Genomic DNA, 17,499 nt, shown 5'->3' with positions numbered 1-17,499 from the left:
TCTGTCTGTCTGTCTGTCTGTCTGTCTGTCTGTCTGTCTGTCTGTCTGTCTGTCTGTCTGTCTGTCTGTCTGTCTGTCTGTCTGTCTGTCTGTCTGTCTGTCTGTCTGTCTGTCTGTCTGTCTGTCTGTCTGTCTGTCTGTCTGTCTGTCTGTCTGTCTGTCTGTCTGTCTGTCTGTCTGTCTGTCTGTCTGTCTATCTGTCTATCTATCTATCTATCTATCTATCTATCTATCTATCTATCTATCTATCTATCTATCTATCTATCTATCTATCTATCTATCTATCTATCTATCTATCTATCTATCTATCTAACCATTTTGCTGCCAATTTGAGCCACTGGGACGTCCGCGTTCTAATGAGTAGAGCATCGGGCTGCTTTATTGAGATTACGGGGTTCGAAACCAACCACCGGACTACTTTGGGTTACTGCGTATGCGACACTGGGTATGAGCCCAGTGTCGCAGTTAACCCGTTAGTCAATCAGTTTCAGTAAGCCCCTTCCCCGACGACTTGTGTTACTGGGTACGTGCACCTGCTTATGCACCGCCTTTCTGTAAACTTCGTCAACGCCAACATGGGTCACTAGATATGTGCCACTGGTACGCACCGCTCTTTAATGACCCTCTTTGATGCCAGTTTGTGTCACAGGATATGTGCCGCTGATTATTTGCTGGTCTGCAATAATCCTCTTTGATGCCAATTTCGGTCACAGGATATGTGTCGCTGATTATTTGCTGCTCTTCAATGACCCTCTTTGATGCCAATTTTTGTCACAAGATATGGGCTGCTGATTATTTGCTGCTCTTCAATGACCCTCTTTGATGCCACCTTGGGTCACAGGATATGTGCCGCGGATTATTTGCTTCTCTTCAATGACCATCCTTGATGCCAATTTGGGTCACAGGATATGTGCCGCTGAATATTTGCTTTTCTTCAACGACCCTGTTTGATGCCACCTTGGGTCACAGCATTTGTGCCGCTGATTATTTGCTTCTGTTCAATGACCATCCTTGATGCCAATTTGGGTCACAGGATATGTGCCGCTGAATATTTGCTTTTCTTCAACGACCCTTTTTGATGCCACCTTGGGTCACAGCATATGTGCCGCTGATTATTTGCTTCTCTTCAATGACCATCCTTGATGTCAATTGCGGTCACGGCATATGTGCCGCTGATTATTTGCTTCTCTTCAATGACCATCCTTGATGCCAATTTGGGTCACAGGATATGTGCCGCTGAATATTTGCTTTTCTTCAACGACCCTCTTTGATGCCAATTTGGGGCACAGGATATGTGCCGCTGATTATTTGCTGCTCTTCAATGACCATCTTTGATGCCAATTTGGGTCACAGGATATGTGCCGCTGAATATTTGTTTTTCTTCAACGATTCTGTTTGATGCCACCTTGGGTCACAGCATATGTGCCGCTGATTATTTGCTTCTCTTCAATGACCATCCTTGATGCCAATTTGGGTCACAGGATATGTGCCGCTGAATATTTGCTTTTCTTCAACGACCCTTTTTGATGCCACCTTGGGTCACAGCATATGTGCCGCTCATTATTTGCTTCTCTTCAATGACCATCCTTGATGTCAATTGCGGTCACGGCATATGTGCCGCTGATTATTTGCTTCTCTTCAATGACCATCCTTGATGCCAATTTGGGTCACAGGATATGTGCCGCTGAATATTTGCTTTTCTTCAACGACCCTCTTTGATGCCAATTTGGGGCACAGGATATGTGCCGCTGATTATTTGCTGCTCTTCAATGACCATCTTTGATGCCAATTTGGGTCACAGGATATGTGCCGCTGAATATTTGCTTCTCTTCAATGACCATCCTTGATGCCAATTTGGGTCACAGGATATGTGCCGCTGAATATTTGTTTTTCTTCAACGATTCTGTTTGATGCCACCTTGGGTCACAGCATATGTGCCGCTGATTATTTGCTTCTCTTCAATGACCATCCTTGATGCCAATTTGGGTCACAGGATATGTGCCGCTGAATATTTGCTTTTCTTCAACGACCCTTTTTGATGCCACCTTGGGTCACAGCATATGTGCCGCTGATTATTTGCTTCTCTTCAATGACCATCCTTGATGTCAATTGCGGTCACGGCATATGTGCCGCTGATTATTTGCTTCTCTTCAATGACCATCCTTGATGCCAATTTGGGTCACAGGATATGTGCCGCTGAATATTTGCTTTTCTTCAACGACCCTTTTTGATGCCACCTTGGGTCACAGCATATGTGCCGCTGATTATTTGCTTCTCTTCAATGACCATCCTTGATGTCAATTGCGGTCACGGCATATGTGCCGCTGATTATTTGCTTCTCTTCAATGACCATCCTTGATGCCAATTTGGGTCACAGGATATGTGCCGCTGAATATTTGCTTTTCTTCAATGACCATCTTTGATGCCAATTTGGGTCATAGGATATGTGCCGCTGAATATTTGCTTCTCTTCAATGACCATCCTTGATGCCAATTTGGGTCACAGGATATGTGCCGCTGAATATTTGTTTTTCTTCAACGATTCTGTTTGATGCCACCTTGGGTCACAGCATATGTGCCGCTGATTATTTGCTTCTCTTCAATGACCATCCTTGATGCCAATTTGGGTCACAGGAAATGTGCCGCTGATCCTTTGCTTCTCTTTAACGACCCTTCTTTGATGCCACCTTGTGTAAAAGGATATGTGCCGCTGTTTATTTGCTGCTCTTCAATGACCCTCTTTAATGCCGATTTGAGTCACAGGATATACGCCCCTGATAATTTGCTAATCTTCAATGACCCTCTTTGATGCTACCTTGGGTCACAGGCTAAGTGCTTCTAGGTATGTGCTGCTCTTCAATGAACCTCTCGACGCCTACTTAAGCAACTGTCTGCTACTTCGTAGGTGCCGTTCTTGATTAATAAAAATAACTTAAGATGTCTCCGGTGCTTTGGTGTAATCAAATCCACATAATATGAATTCAGACAAAATTCTCTGAATGTATATTCGGCGGCGTCCCTGAGGACCCAGAGTACTCAGAGGGAAGCACGAGAGTGTAGACCGACTGCCCATACACGCATCATACATGATGCGTCTCTGTTGCGGCAGCACGGTGTGTCACCACTTTGCTTCCCTGACAATCGCGTTAATGTCGACCTTCATAGTGTGATGGGTTCTGCCGTAATTTCTTTTATAACACACTTCGTAGTTGTTGATCTCACCGAGTTGCCTGTATATGCACCCGGTCGCTGGCAATCGGTGGGTCTTCCTAGCTTACTGCCTTATGCCTCCCTAGCTGTGTGGAGTGTGTGAAGACGACGGTGCAGAATTAGGTGTACACTCGCCATACCTTCACGCAAATGATCATGTATTGAACGTGTGTTCGTGTGGTTGCTCTGGATACATAAAGGCACTAACAATTATTGCACTCTCTTTTATGCACTTGAACGATTGGATGTTGGCCGAGGCTCTTGGGACAAATTGTCACATTTTCCCAATGGTCGGCAAGTGCCGTGAGGCATTGTGTACATTGTAGTTTTAATAGATCGAATAGGACTTGAAATGGAGGTGGCTATGTCGCTACAAACAGAGATCCCCTGGCAGGCAATCTCCGACTCTTCCGTCCACCAATATTTCATGACAGCAGAGTAACTGGCTCAAATTAATGGCTCAAATGAAGGCAACTTTGCTCTTGACTGCTTTGGGCCCTCAAGAAAGCATTACGTTATGGAAAGTTTTGTGGAGAAGATCCCTTAATAAAACGAGGCCTCTTTACTGAGATGTAGCCTAAGGGGGAGTGGACTTGGGCTAGTCGGCAATTGACAGTAAACCTGCACAAACGCGCTACTAACAGAATAGAATACCATGTTTGTTGTACTTGGTTGTTTGTCGCAGCCCTGTTTGAAGAGTTTTTTTTTGCAGCTTTACACTACCGAGAGACATAAGTTGTATGTACACTGCTGCTCAGCGTATATGGAATTCGGTACTCTAAGGAGAGCTTTCAATTTTATTTTACATACTACATACACATCGTTCTCGTCGGTACCATCGCTGTAATAATATTCGTCTCCTTATCTATTTCTTTCCCTTGCGAGTTATAGGAATCAGTGATACAAGGACACAAGAGGCAATGGATGCATATTATATCAGGCAGAGCAGTGACCTGTGCATCAGTGTAACCCTCTATTTTACAGGAGCGTGTTTCAGCTTCTTGATATGGCTGAGCAACAGTTCGGTGGGTAGCGTATTTTCGTGTCATTGATTGGATCTGCGCATACAAACATTCAATATATGCGCCTGTTTCTCACGAAACAAAATAAGTTGCGAGTTGGCGCTTGTGTCCGTTTCTTTTTTATTCCACTACCTTGTGCGCCATGTTAACAACTTTCAGCCCCATTCCTCCTTCTATAGTGCCAGGTACGTGTTGAGAACGTGATGCTTCAGGCATAGCACGCTCAGCAGTTCCTTTACAATGAAACCGTGATCGTGATGTTGCGAAAACTGAGCAGCAACTGCCTATGAAATGCTGCAATGTCTATGACAACGTTGCAAGGAAAGAATATGCGGGGACAGGGTGCAGTGGCTCTGAACTGCCAGACAACCTTACCAGCTGCATGACTTCCTGGTTGCCTCGCCCCGGGTACGGCATGTACCCCATGGACATGACCTCCCAGAGGAGCACGCCGAAGGACCACACGTCAGTCTTGCTGGTGAACATGCCGTCCAGGAAGGCCTCGGGCGGCATCCACTTGACCGGAAGCATCGCCTTGCCCCCTTTCCGGTAATAGTCCGCACTGCAGAACGGCGCGCCAACGAAACGCAGACCGGACTTAGAGGGGTTCACTGTGCGAGGTATTCTTTTTGTCAGAGACGCACCTTTTCACGATGGCCGTACGACCGCGCACACACGAGGTTGTAGCTACCACTGAACTTGCAAAAGAAAGAGCCACAAAAAATGTTCCTCCTCTCCTGCCCGACAGGCATGACACACGTTTCCGAACGGAGAGCAAAAAAATTGAGCTAAATTGAATTGACACTTGAATGAATGAACATAATAAGTTAAAGAGAAGAAGGAATAAATGTCACCCGTCGTGTGAAAACACGGTCGGCGGGCTTCACGTAGCCCAAGAAACTGTCTGCAAACTTGCTGAAAACATTGCGCGTAAATTTCTCGTAACTCTCTTTAAACTCGTATGTCGATTTTTGCCGCGGTCACATTGCTCGAGACTTTCTGCTTTTATGTGTGTCCTTTATGCATTTATTGCACCACTGTAATGTGCGCAGCGCGGCCCGCAAAGAGGTGACATCGCACATTAGGGTATTACCTCGCGTAACGAACCCCGAAAGACCCACGACGCGAAAGAAACGAGTGACGTGTCTAGAAAGCGATAAGGGAGAAAACCAGGACCGAGTGGGGAACTTGAGAAGCACCCTATGCGCCCGGTTTTATCGCGTGACCTCCGAACAGCTGAGGTAGCGATTCGGTTCCGCGTCAGAATCACAAGTGGTGAGGACCAAACCCTGAGCTGTAGCGTGAGTGGACTGGACTTTGTTTTCGCCCTTGCGCTTCTATCTGCTACAGCAAGTTGATTCAACATGTCAGTAGAACCTGTCATTTCCCACCAAGAAGAGCCCGTGACCAATTAAAGTACACCCATATTAGGATATGAAGCGAAAGCTGACCTGCCGGATATGAAGCTCTTAGACGATACAGGATATATAACTGTATCATGTTATTTCCGTCTTCTTTCAGCATTACAGTTTGTGACATAGCAGAAGGTCTAGAAAGCGATAAGGGAGAAAACCAGGACCGAGTGGGGAACTTGAGAAGCACCCTATGCGCCCGGTTTTATCGCGTGACCTCCGAACAGCTGAGGTAGCGATTCGGTTCCGCGTCAGAATCACAAGTGGTGAGGACCAAACCCTGAGCTGTAGCGTGAGTGGACTGGACTTTGTTTTCGCCCTTGCGCTTCTATCTGCTACAGCAAGTTGATTCAACATGTCAGTAGAACCTGTCATTTCCCACCAAGAAGAGCCCGTGACCAATTAAAGTACACCCATATTAGGATATGAAGCGAAAGCTGACCTGCCGGATATGAAGCTCTTAGACGATACAGGATATATAACTGTATCATGTTATTTCCGTCTTCTTTCAGCATTACAGTTTGTGACATAGCAGAAGGTCTAGAAAGCGATAAGGGAGAAAACCAGGACCGAGTGGGGAACTTGAGAAGCACCCTATGCGCCCGGTTTTATCGCGTGACCTCCGAACAGCTGAGGTAGCGATTCGGTTCCGCGTCAGAATCACAAGTGGTGAGGACCAAACCCTGAGCTGTAGCGTGAGTGGACTGGACTTTGTTTTCGCCCTTGCGCTTCTATCTGCTACAGCAAGTTGATTCAACATGTCAGTAGAACCTGTCGTTTCCCACCAAGAAGAGCCCGTGACCAATTAAAGTACACCCATATTAGGATATGAAGCGAAAGCTGACCTGCCGGATATGAAGCTCTTAGACGATACAGGATATATAACTGTATCATGTTATTTCCGTCTTCTTTCAGCATTACAGTTTGTGACATAGCAGAAGGCACCATTACAGCGCTTTACAATAGTGACTTGGCCACTTTATTCTGATTGCGGTTCACTAAATGTAAATCTTCGCCTGCAGATCTTCGAAGTTTCAGCCCTTTTGATCTCATCTTGACAAACAGCCAAACCAACTGAAGCGTAATTACTATGGACGGCTCTGGTGCACTCAGGCACCCGTTAGCGTGGTCTCATTGGCTTCCTGCGTCCGTAGCTTCCCCTGCTTGACCAGCCTAAATTCCGTCCTGTTGCAGCCGTTTTCTTTTGTTTCCTCCCTTCATTCGACACGCTTTCGCCACCATCCTCTATTTAAATATTAAGTTGTCAGCAGCTGCACTTCGGCGTATGCTCAGGCAATACAAATGAGCAAACGTTTTCCTTTACAGACACTGCATGTACGATGGTCTCCTATAGATTATGGAACCCAGATTCCTCAAATAGGCTGACGATCTGCGTTCTTCGGGAATGTATATTGTAAAATAATATAAGAACCCTTGTTTATACATTCTATACTGTGCTTTAAAATAATGTAACGCTGCAGTGGACATTAGGAGATGTGCTTCTGTGGTCGTTACTTTGTACGAGTCAGTTCTCAAACCACAGCCGCCGACGCACCAATGAGGAGGGACAGTGACACATGACGCATATGTGTTTCCCACCAAAAGCGTGTGCATGATGTGCGTGAAGTAGAATCGTCCGGTCTTTAGAGCAACGCATTGGAAAGATGACTGCCTTTAGTGGTCTGGACTAACTGGAATCTCTGGGAAATATGTGGAGTTGTTGGTATGAGGAGTCGTGCACGTCGAATCACATGGTTCCTACGCACATCTTTCATTATTTACTTCCTTGCAATAATTGTTACGTGTAAGAAGTCGGCACCGGTAACGCCGGCCGAAACATAACGTCATGCTGTTGATTAAAACAAGTCGTACGAAGCTTTGTGTTGTTGAAAAGGTACAACGTTTCCTATTTAGTTTTTCGCTACGTACTCACCGCTTACCAGAAAAGAAGACAGACAGTGACGTGAAAGAAGTGGCGTAACGGAGTGCTCCGAGCAGAAAACATAGCTCACGGAGTTCAAGTTCTTACCGATAGATGTCTCTGGCCATGCCGAAATCTGCGATCTTGACCACCCTTCCCGGCGCCTTGGTCGTGAGCAGGCAGTTGCGTGCGGCAATGTCTCTGTTGAAAATAAAAGGCAGAGTAAACTGAATATTAGTCTCGTTTGTCGATGCCTTCAGCCAATCTCAGTCACTAATCTCCGCCCTTGAAACGAAAGATAGTTCCAGGGATATGCTAGAGTCAAGGTCGAGGAACATTTCTATGGAAAATGCCCTTGAGAGGCGCTATAGTGTTGTTCTTGAAGACAGAAACACTCCACGGCCACTGTAGGCTGTGACAGTGACCATTTATTTGTGATGTGCGCCCCACACGATGACTACTTGTTATTTTTCTTCCCATCTTTCTCTCCCCTTTTTTCATTTGCCAAACGCGAAGTTGCCAGCAGAAAAAAGCAATTTTTAGCCACCTTGCCTTGTTTTCTCTCTCTTAGTCACTTTAAATCATAAGAAGCTAACAAACATTGACACCAAGAATAACATAGGGGAAATTACTTGTGCTTAATAATTGAAAATAAAGAAACGAAGAACTAATGGAAAATAAAGTGGATGAAAAAACAACTTGCCGCAGGTGGGAACCGAACCCACAGCCTTCGCATTTCGCGAAGGCTGTGGGTTCGGTTTTCGCGATAAGTTGTGGGTTCGGTTGCCACCTGCGGCAAGTTGTTTTTTCATCCACTTTATTTTCCATTAATTCTTCGTTTCTTTATTTTCATCTATTAAGCACAAGTAATTTCCCCTATGTTGTCCTTGGTGTCAATGTTTGTTGGCTTCTTATGATATGACTAATAAAATCGGGACCCTCGGTTAACCCCCTTTCTTCTCGTTTAGTCACTTTAATACGTTCAGAACCCACGAACGTGTACAAATTCCTTTGGTGACACCGTGACGTATACAAACAGTATAGAAAGCTTCAGCATAGCGGCTAAACAGTGCTACAGACGTAGACTGGTATGCCGGGAACCATAACGGCGATGATCATTTGGTGGTGGAATCTTGAGACGATGTGACGCTAACGTGATTCGGTGGATAGAAAACAGTAATGGGAGGACTGGGTGAAAGGAGGTAGAAATGGCTAAAATCAGAGATTAGTTGTGATAGTGAGACTTCCACTCAAGTCTTGCTATCCCACGTAGTCGCTGCTTTTGAACATTTCCAACTCCTTCGACCAACCGCCACATTACCCTTTTTCACCTACTTATTGGCCGTTCATATAGAGGGCGAATTATATAAGCTCTGATGAAGAAATTAATTATTGCCATCACGAAAACAAGTTTCCTTGTCGAAATATTGCCTGTGGGATAAAGTTGCTTAAGTTAGACCACTGATAATAAAGAATGTTTACAGGGGATTATGGTTGACCATAGATTCACAGGATGCTGCCTCTGGCGATGTGCTTCGTGGATAGGCTTGTGGCTGCTTTGCTGTACGGCTGCAGTTAAACAAAATGGCTAGGATGACAGAAAATTATAATCAACAGTACTGAAGAGAGTGGCAGAGCATTTACTGGGCAATGTTTCCTTTAAGAATGAGGTGCGCGAGTGTTTGGCATTGTGACGTGGTGTGCACATCCCATTCTGATTCATCAAACTTGAAAAGTGTTTATTCTTCCATGCATGTTGCACTTTGAGAGAATACACGTGGGAGTAGCAGCCACGTGAGAATTATCAAAAAGTAATTTTTTCATTACGCTTGCGGAAACCACTCTTAAGTTGGCGCTCGTATAGAATACTTTGGTGAGCTATAGCAAGCACACAAATTTTCATATTTGCAGAGTGTCTAGTGTAGACGTAATTATGGGAATAAACTGCAAGCATACGTAATGCAGCTTTGACATATTACTGCATTTGACCTCCTGTTACTGTGCCATTATTTTTTTCTGGAATGTTTATACCACGACTAAGATATTCCTTCAATCTTCTGCAGTAGTCATTTCTGCTCTATGCCAGTCTTTTTAGTGCTGCGATCATGCTTGACCTTTCTGGGTATGTTACTGTACCTGCAATGCATTGTAACTTGATTGTATTTTGATTATGCATACTTTCTTATTTTGTCTATTTTACTGACTATATTTTCAAAATTTTTCCTTCCTGTTTTTGTTCATTGATAACTGTACCCTTGTTCTATTTTTTTAAGAGAATAGGTTTGGCTTCACCATGCACTACCATTTTTGTTATCACAGCTGAAGATTACACTGCGGCTTGTCCAACTGCTATAGGTTGCTTTCTTTTTCTGTATAGGAAGCAAGTGCCTTATCTAGGCGGTGTACCGCCTTTTGCCTTCCCACCTCGGTTTGTATGCGACAAACCGGAATAAACTCATATTATTATATTCATATTATCATTATTGCTGCATATTGTTTCAATCCAGTAAAAATGCGCAACGAAGAATGCTTCCCACACCTGTGGATGAAATGCTTGTCTTCCAGGTATTGACAGCCCTTGGCCACGTCGATGGCTAACTTCAGGAGGTCTGTCATCGTGAGACTCGGCGGGACACTCTGCAGGAAAGAACAATGTAGGTTTAAATATCACGTTCGTTGGAGTTTAATGCTCGTTGCCAACATGCTATAACGGTCAGTAATGCACTCATAATTTTTAATGCTGCTAATACACTGTAAACTCCGCACGTAGCTTATGAATTTGAGCACATTCAAACTGGGAACAGTCACCAATACAGGTATTTAGTTGATAGCCTCAATGTAAAAGTGATCACCCACAGAATTACACGAAATTGGTAAGGTTAAGTTGCCAGGCATTTTAGCATTATTGTGCGCAACGTGATAGTATATACAGCGGCCATATTCAAGTGATCTTTCCTATTGGCCAACCGCCTTCAGTAATGACGTGTGCACCATCAGTTTTGGTTGGAATTTGCTCTCACGAACATTTCTAGTGCAAGAAGCCTTTTTGTGTATACGGGCCTAGATCACTGGTTGGTGCCTTGTGTACAATAAAGGACGTGTGAAGCACTGGAAAAAGGCTTTCCCGCATATTTAGGTTACCTTAAACAAGACAGGCAACTTCCCGTTCCCGGCACCACTAAACCATTGGTAGGCTTGCAAATAGTGAGAATACATGCAGGGTGAAATAAATGGTAACTAAATAGATAACAGCAACAACTCACACGCAGGCGCACTGTTTCCGTCTCTGGAGCGATGCCCGCCATCATGTGCGAGTTGAACAAGATGCGTGGGGAAGCGCACACGCCGAATTTTGCATGTTTACATCCTATTCTCCAGAAATGCGAGAATTTTGGATTCGGGAAGAATGAATTACACGAGAGGCCATATGACTCCAGTGTGCTCACTTTCAGCTTGTACGTAAAGTCAAGTCATGAAGTATTTATAGCACTTAGGTCTTCCGTGTGGTGACTTCCTATATAGACATGTGTTGATCGACCGTGAAATAATTGGAATAATCGAAGGACCCAATAACAATAACAATAACAATAGACGAAACGCAGTGAGAGCAGAAATCGGATTCAACAAACACGCCCTCTGGTTCCCGTGGACCGCCCACAACAGTGGACTGGCCACAAGAATAGTGCTAGTAATCATGAGAATAGTGTTACTGCATGAGTTTGTTAGCTCATGCATAAGATGATTTAACCACTGAGTTTAGGCAGTCCCTTATAAACAGGGAAGCACACGTGTCTGAGGTACATCAGCAGCTCCGAGAAGTAAAGAAAAATAGGAGCATACTATCTATCCGGCAGGCGACTTCCGAACGAGTGTCAGCCCTCTCAGCGTGGACGACACGAGGTGCAGATGCAGTGTATCTGTTGCAAGATTTATCTTTCGCGCGCGCACTACCTCATATTGTAACGGGGAGAAAAAGCGCCTGACAAAATATTTATAAGATATATACAACGGGCAGAAGACAGGCATATAAGATTGAGCCCGAGCACGCGACTACCGGCAATCGTCGCCTTCGTCAGTCCTCTCATCTTCATTCGCAACTGCAGCGACTCGTAGCATGACCCTCGGCGGCGAAGGCGTTGTCACGGCACTTGGTAGGTTTGCGTGATATCGATTCAGTCGAGCGACGTGAACGTGGAGGTATCGAGAGGTTGTAACTCGTAGGCCACGTCTGTCACTTGACGCAAGACACGGTATAGGCCCGAGTAAGGCGAAGTGATGAGCTTCTCACAAAATCCAACTCGCCGTGCTGGTTTCCAAAGAAGCACGATGTCACCAGGGTTAAAGTGGGCATCGCGGTGACGAGCGTCATATATGCGTCGTTGCTTGTCTTGGGAAGTGGACAGACGAAGGCGTGCAATCTCACGTGCCTTGGTAGCTCTAGATGAGGCATTTCGGGCATATTTTGACGTTGTATCGAGAACGGCTGGGAGGATCGTGTCAAACGGTAGTATAGGGTCTCGTCCATACAAGAGAAGAAATGAAGAGAAACCAGCAGAATCATGGCCGGACGTCTTGTAGGCGAATGGGACGAACCGCAGAGCGCCATCCCAGTCACCGTGGTCGGTGGATATGTGCATAGCGAACACTTCTGTGATAGTTCTACTGAGCCGCTCTGTGAGGCCATTGGTCTGAGGGTGATAGGCAGTTGTAAACTTGTGCTTTGTAGTGCAGGTGTCCAAGATGTGCCGGACATCCTATGAGAGAAAGTGGCGGCCCCGGTCGGCAAGGAGTTGTCGGGGAGGGCCGTGGTGAAGTATCACTGTGCGGAGAAGAAAGTCAGCGACGTCGGTTGCACAAATGGTAGAGAGAGCCCGCGTGATCCCGTACCGGGTAGCGTAAACCGTAGCAAATGCTGTGCACTTGCTTCCACTAAGTGATAGAGGAAGAGGGCCAACGAGATAAAGACTAACTCGAAAGAATGGCGCAGATGGTATGTCAATGGGCTGAAGACGGCCAGCTGGTAGGGCTGCTGGTTTTTTGCGGTGCTGACAAGACTTACAGGAGGCGACGTAACGCAAACGGTACGGTAAATACCGGGCCAAAAGAAACGACGCAGAACACTGTCATATGTCTTTGAGACTCCCAGATGACCAACGATTGGGAGATCATGCAACTGTGCGAGCACAGTCTCACGTATATGCTTGGCTACAATATGACACCTTGCAGCACAAACACATGCGAAGATGGGTAAGTCAGCAGGTCTGTGAGGCTGATAATGATGTCTCTCAGGTAAGGGCCACGTCATTGCTCATCGGAACCATGTCACCAAACGCGGTAAACGCAAGGACGCAAGTTGACTAGCCCATCTCAGGCTGGTTTGGTAAGTCTACTGGATGACGTGACAAACAATCAGCGGCCTCGTGGAGTCGGCCTGTCTTATACACAACTGTGTAAGAGTACTCTTGGAGCCGTAGAGCCCACCGACCGAGACGTCCAGCTGGATGTTTTAAAGACAAAAGCCACCATAGGATGTGGTGATCGGCGATAACCGTGAAAGGCCGCCCATAGAGGTAGGCGCGAAACTTACCTACTCCCAAAACGAGGGCGAGGCATTCACGTTCGGTGATCGAGTAATTGCGTTCGGCTGGTGGCAGAAGACGGCTAGCGTGCGCAATGACACGGTCATAACCATGCTATCGTTGTGCCAAAACAGCGCCGATACCCGATACCATGGCGGCTGACGTCGGTGCGAACCTCCGCTGGGACAGACACGTCAAAGTGGCCGAGAATCAGTGGCGACGTGAGTCGCGTCGTCAGCTCAGCGAATGCAAAAGCTTGGTCGGAACCGCAGACAAAAGTCGCGTCTTTCGTAAGAAGTTCCTTCAGAGGGCATGCGATGTCCGCAAAATTTTTCACGAATATTCGGAAGTAGCAGCAGAGGCGTACAAAGCTTCGAACGTCGGCTGCGCAGGTGGGCACAGGGAAATCCTTGACCACGCGAACTTTCTCAGGATCGGAACGAACACCGGAAGAGCTGACGAGGTGTCCGAGCACAGTAAGTTTCAGCTGAAGTCTCACGAAAGAACTGTCGAGAGACGCTCTAGGTGTGTGTCAAAAGTCAGCGAAAAGACAATGACCTCGTCGAGGTAGCACAAGCAGACTGACCATTTTAAGCCGCAAAGGGGGGTGCCCATCATTCGCCCAAATATTGCGGGAGCATTGCATGGCCCGAATGACATCACCTTAAACTGATAGAGCTCACCAGGTGTGTTAAACGCATCTTTTCACGAAACATGTCAACTGCAATCTGCCAATACCCAGAACGAAGGTCTATCGAAGAAAAATACTTGGAACCACTGAGATAGTCAAATGCGTCATCTATCCGAGGAAGGGGTACACATCTCTTTTTGTGTGACTTGGTTAAGATACCGGTAGCCAGCTGTTGTCCTTCTTTCTAACGAGCACGACAGGAGATGTCCATGTGCTTTAAGAAGGTTCGGTGATATCATGGGCCAGTATTTTGTCAGCTTCCTTTTGTATAACTTGGCGCTCAGCGGAGGAGACACGAAAAGGACGTCGGTGTATGGGTGTGGCATCGTCGGTGCGAATCCGATGCTTAACTGTTGTTTGGCCAAGTGGTCGATCATTGAGATAAAAAATGTCCTGGTACGACATGAGCAGGCCCCGAAGCGCGCGTATGTGTTCGGCCAGAGGGTCAGCGGCGGTCATCTTCGTTATGTTATCTCAGATCGTGGGGTTCGAATTAATAGCAGCATGAGGCGGTGCAGCAGGCTCAGTTAAGACAGAAACATGATAGTCGGAGGCTGGAGCTAGGGTTGCAAGAGAGATACCCTTGGTTTCACATGACGGCATAGTCCAAAATTCACAATAGGGAGAAATGCGGCATTGCCGTTTATACTGATGACCTAGTGCGGGAACATGACATTCTGCGAACAGAGGACGGTAGCGTTGGGCGGCGCGATGTAATCGCCGTCGTCCAAAGGGGATCAGGAGAAACATCGCTGTACGTCACGGCGAGATGTGGTAGGCGAATGTAATCGGCGGAACACAGACGACTCGGCGCAGGATCAAAAGGCTCAACGACACAATGTAAGGCCAGCTGGATAAGCCCTGCAGAGCGGTCAATAAGAGCCGAATGTACCGAGAGAAAGTCAAGTCCTAAGATGATTGCATGTGGGCACTGCTCCAGGACGTAAAACGAAACTGAAGTGTGGCGTCCGGCAACAGTGACACGGGCGGTACACAACCCAGCAACAGCCGGACTCACAACATCGGCTACGTGGGCTACCCAGATCGGAGCAGCGGTAAGAACTTTCTTCAGACGAATACGGAGGTTCGAGTTCATGACCGATATGTGGGCGCCGGTGTGAATGAGTGCGATGAAAGGCATACCGTCCACGCCTACTTTGATGAGGTTATGATGTCCAGGTAGTGTAAGCAGAGGAATTTCGAGTCGGGTCGTCGTGGCAGGCTCACCTTTCGGAGCTCCGCCCGTCACTTTTCCGATGAGCGGTGGAAGTATGAGGGAGAAGGAGAGCGACGACACAGAAGTGAGCGGGACAGGTGTCGGGATGGCGAAGGGGAGCGGTTTCATTGTGCTGGCCATGATGGTGGAACACTGTCGTCGTCATTGTGTACCGGCACTCGAGAACTACCGGCGTCCACAGCAGAGACATATGTGCCTGTCATCGGAAGTGCGCCATTCTACGGAATTCTGACAACGAGGACGAACAGTTCTGTATAACTCAGGTGCGGCGGGTGGGCGGTAGTCAGGTCTGTTGACTGGGCAAAGTGTCTTTAATCCTGCGTTTGCTAGTTCTTGACGCACAACGGTTACACACATGAAGCGGAACTGGGGAGGCAGCTTCAATCTCGCGGCGGATGATGCGCACAGTATTGTCGGATGCAGCAGGAACGGATGGCAGGGGTGTGAGAAGGAGCCGTGTTCGGAATCCGAGTGAAGTTCGCAGTAACGCGGCGACTTTTATGCGAAGCATATTACGAGGGCTCAACCCAGCTCCTCAGGCGCGGCGGTGACCATGAAATCACGTGACACCGTGACGTCACGACAGAGGAGAAGTGGCTTTGGCTCAACTCTTGCAAGACGGGCTGGGTGGGAATCGAACCAGGGTCTCCGGAGTGTGGGACGGAGACGCTACCACTGAGCCACGAGTACAACGCTTCAAAGCGGTACAAAAGCGCCTCTAGTGAATGCGGTGTTGCCTTAGAAACGCGCTGTTTCTAAGGCGTGCGTCTCTTGCTCAGGCGCACATTTCGTTGCCGCGCCGAACGCTGCTTTGCTCGACGCTCACCGCGTCCAATGCGGGGCGCGTAGTCGCTGCCCTGTAGCCCATTGTCTTACACCCCTTGGCGGGTCGACGGGAACGCTGTCGCGTTCCACTCTTGAAGGCGAAGAAGTAATGCATGAGTTGTTTCTTCGTCTAGCCGAACCAAATATAGCCAAGCAACAGCAGTTCACCAGGCTAAACAGTGGTTCAACAACTAAAATAAAGGCTAGTATGCTTCGCATCCTGGGCTTAACCTTACCTAAGCCACAGCCATTTTTTGCTTGTTCATACCGTCCGCTTTCATTGATTACGTCTTGCACTGTGGATGAGTTCTTAAAAACCAGAAGTGTAAACGTGTCATCCGCGATACCTCTGAGGATATGGGCAACCTTTTCCGTTTCCGGCATCATGCCATCGGCTTTGCGACAAAGCGTGAGCACGTACTGGATCTACGTCACATAGGCCTCGGTGCAAGTCTGAGCTCGGCATGTAAGTTATTTTTGTGCAGCACGACGGCGTCCGATGGGCTTGCCGAAGAGATCGATGAGCTTTTGCTTACATATCTCCCAGCTCGTAAGTTCTTGTTGGTGGTTCAGAAACCACACTTGTGCCACGCCCCCATGTAAAGTATGATGTTTGCTAGCATCAGAGTCGGGTCCCAGTTGTTGCTAGTGCTCACCCGTTCGTGCAATGGAAGCCAATCTTCGACATCGGGGTTTTCAGAGCCGGAAAAGGTTCCCGCGTCACGCGGTTGTGTGAAGGCGACAGGGTGGTTGGCGGCGGATGGTTGAGGTAAGATAGGTGACCTATTCGAAGCATTCTCGTCCACGCCTTGCGCTGGCACCGTAGATGCCACCAAGGAGCGCCCACTGCGTAAATCTGTCTTGAAACTTGAAAAGCCCGCACTTTGCACCGAAATATTACGCGGAGGAAAGACGCTTGACAATATACAAGATATATACAACGGGCAGAAGACAGGCATACAAGATGGAGTCCGTGCATGCGACTATCGGCGATCGTTGCCTTCGCCAGTCCTCTGATCATCGTTCACTACTGTAGGACCTCGTATCATTTTGTTGCCGCATGCGCGAAAATAAAAGTCAGTAGATAGTTAACCGACGTCCTTGTCTGTCTCCCTATGTTCCTCTTTCAGTTCGGCCGCTCTTAGCAAGTGATCGGTCACGTGGCAGGCCTCGTGGACGGACCTACATTGGTTACGCAAACAATGCGAAGTGATACGTGCGCTCATGTGGTATCCTCAAGGATGATAGCCAGTCGTCTATTTTGGCGATTGCACTGTACAGCGCCATATGCCTAGGCGCCAGAGCTTGCAAAGAGTGGAGTAACGCGGATCACAGCATTGAATAATTGAGCTACCACTGGCGGTTCGATTCGAGTAGAGACTATTCAGAGAGAGAGAGGAAGATAAGATTGGAGAAGATTTCATCACGCGTGCGCGCAACATCTGATATTCCCAGAACGATCGCAAACAGTGCGAAAAGAAGTGTTGAGCGTTTCTTTGAACTCATGAACTAGCGGTAGCGTATCTCTTACCTCGGACACCTGCGCTCAGGTGGAGAAATCTCAGGCTGACGCAGCGCGTAGTACTTTGAGCATATTGACACC

At 47.2% G+C, this 17,499-nt stretch overlaps 1 protein-coding gene across 3 annotated transcripts in view; it reads right to left on the bottom strand.

Moving 5' to 3' along the window:
- LOC139048013 (leukocyte tyrosine kinase receptor-like) overlaps positions 1 to 17,499 on the bottom strand; it is a 178,500-nt gene that overhangs the window by 16,646 nt on the left and 144,355 nt on the right. For 2 of the 3 annotated variants that reach the window (XM_070522340.1, XM_070522341.1), the window contains exons 22-24: positions 10,104 to 10,201; positions 7,673 to 7,765; positions 4,607 to 4,793 (exon numbers count right to left, since the gene is read on the bottom strand). In XM_070522340.1, the coding sequence (XP_070378441.1) occupies positions 4,607 to 4,793; positions 7,673 to 7,765; positions 10,104 to 10,201 (378 nt within the window). The remainder of the gene's footprint in view (positions 1 to 4,606; positions 4,794 to 7,672; positions 7,766 to 10,103; positions 10,202 to 17,499) is intronic. The other variant, XM_070522342.1, reaches the window with a different exon arrangement.

Source organism: Dermacentor albipictus, chromosome 7 (assembly GCF_038994185.2).
Source record: "Dermacentor albipictus isolate Rhodes 1998 colony chromosome 7, USDA_Dalb.pri_finalv2, whole genome shotgun sequence".
Taxonomy (NCBI): domain Eukaryota; kingdom Metazoa; phylum Arthropoda; class Arachnida; order Ixodida; family Ixodidae; genus Dermacentor; species Dermacentor albipictus.
This window is presented reverse-complemented; position numbering and strand designations above follow the sequence as displayed.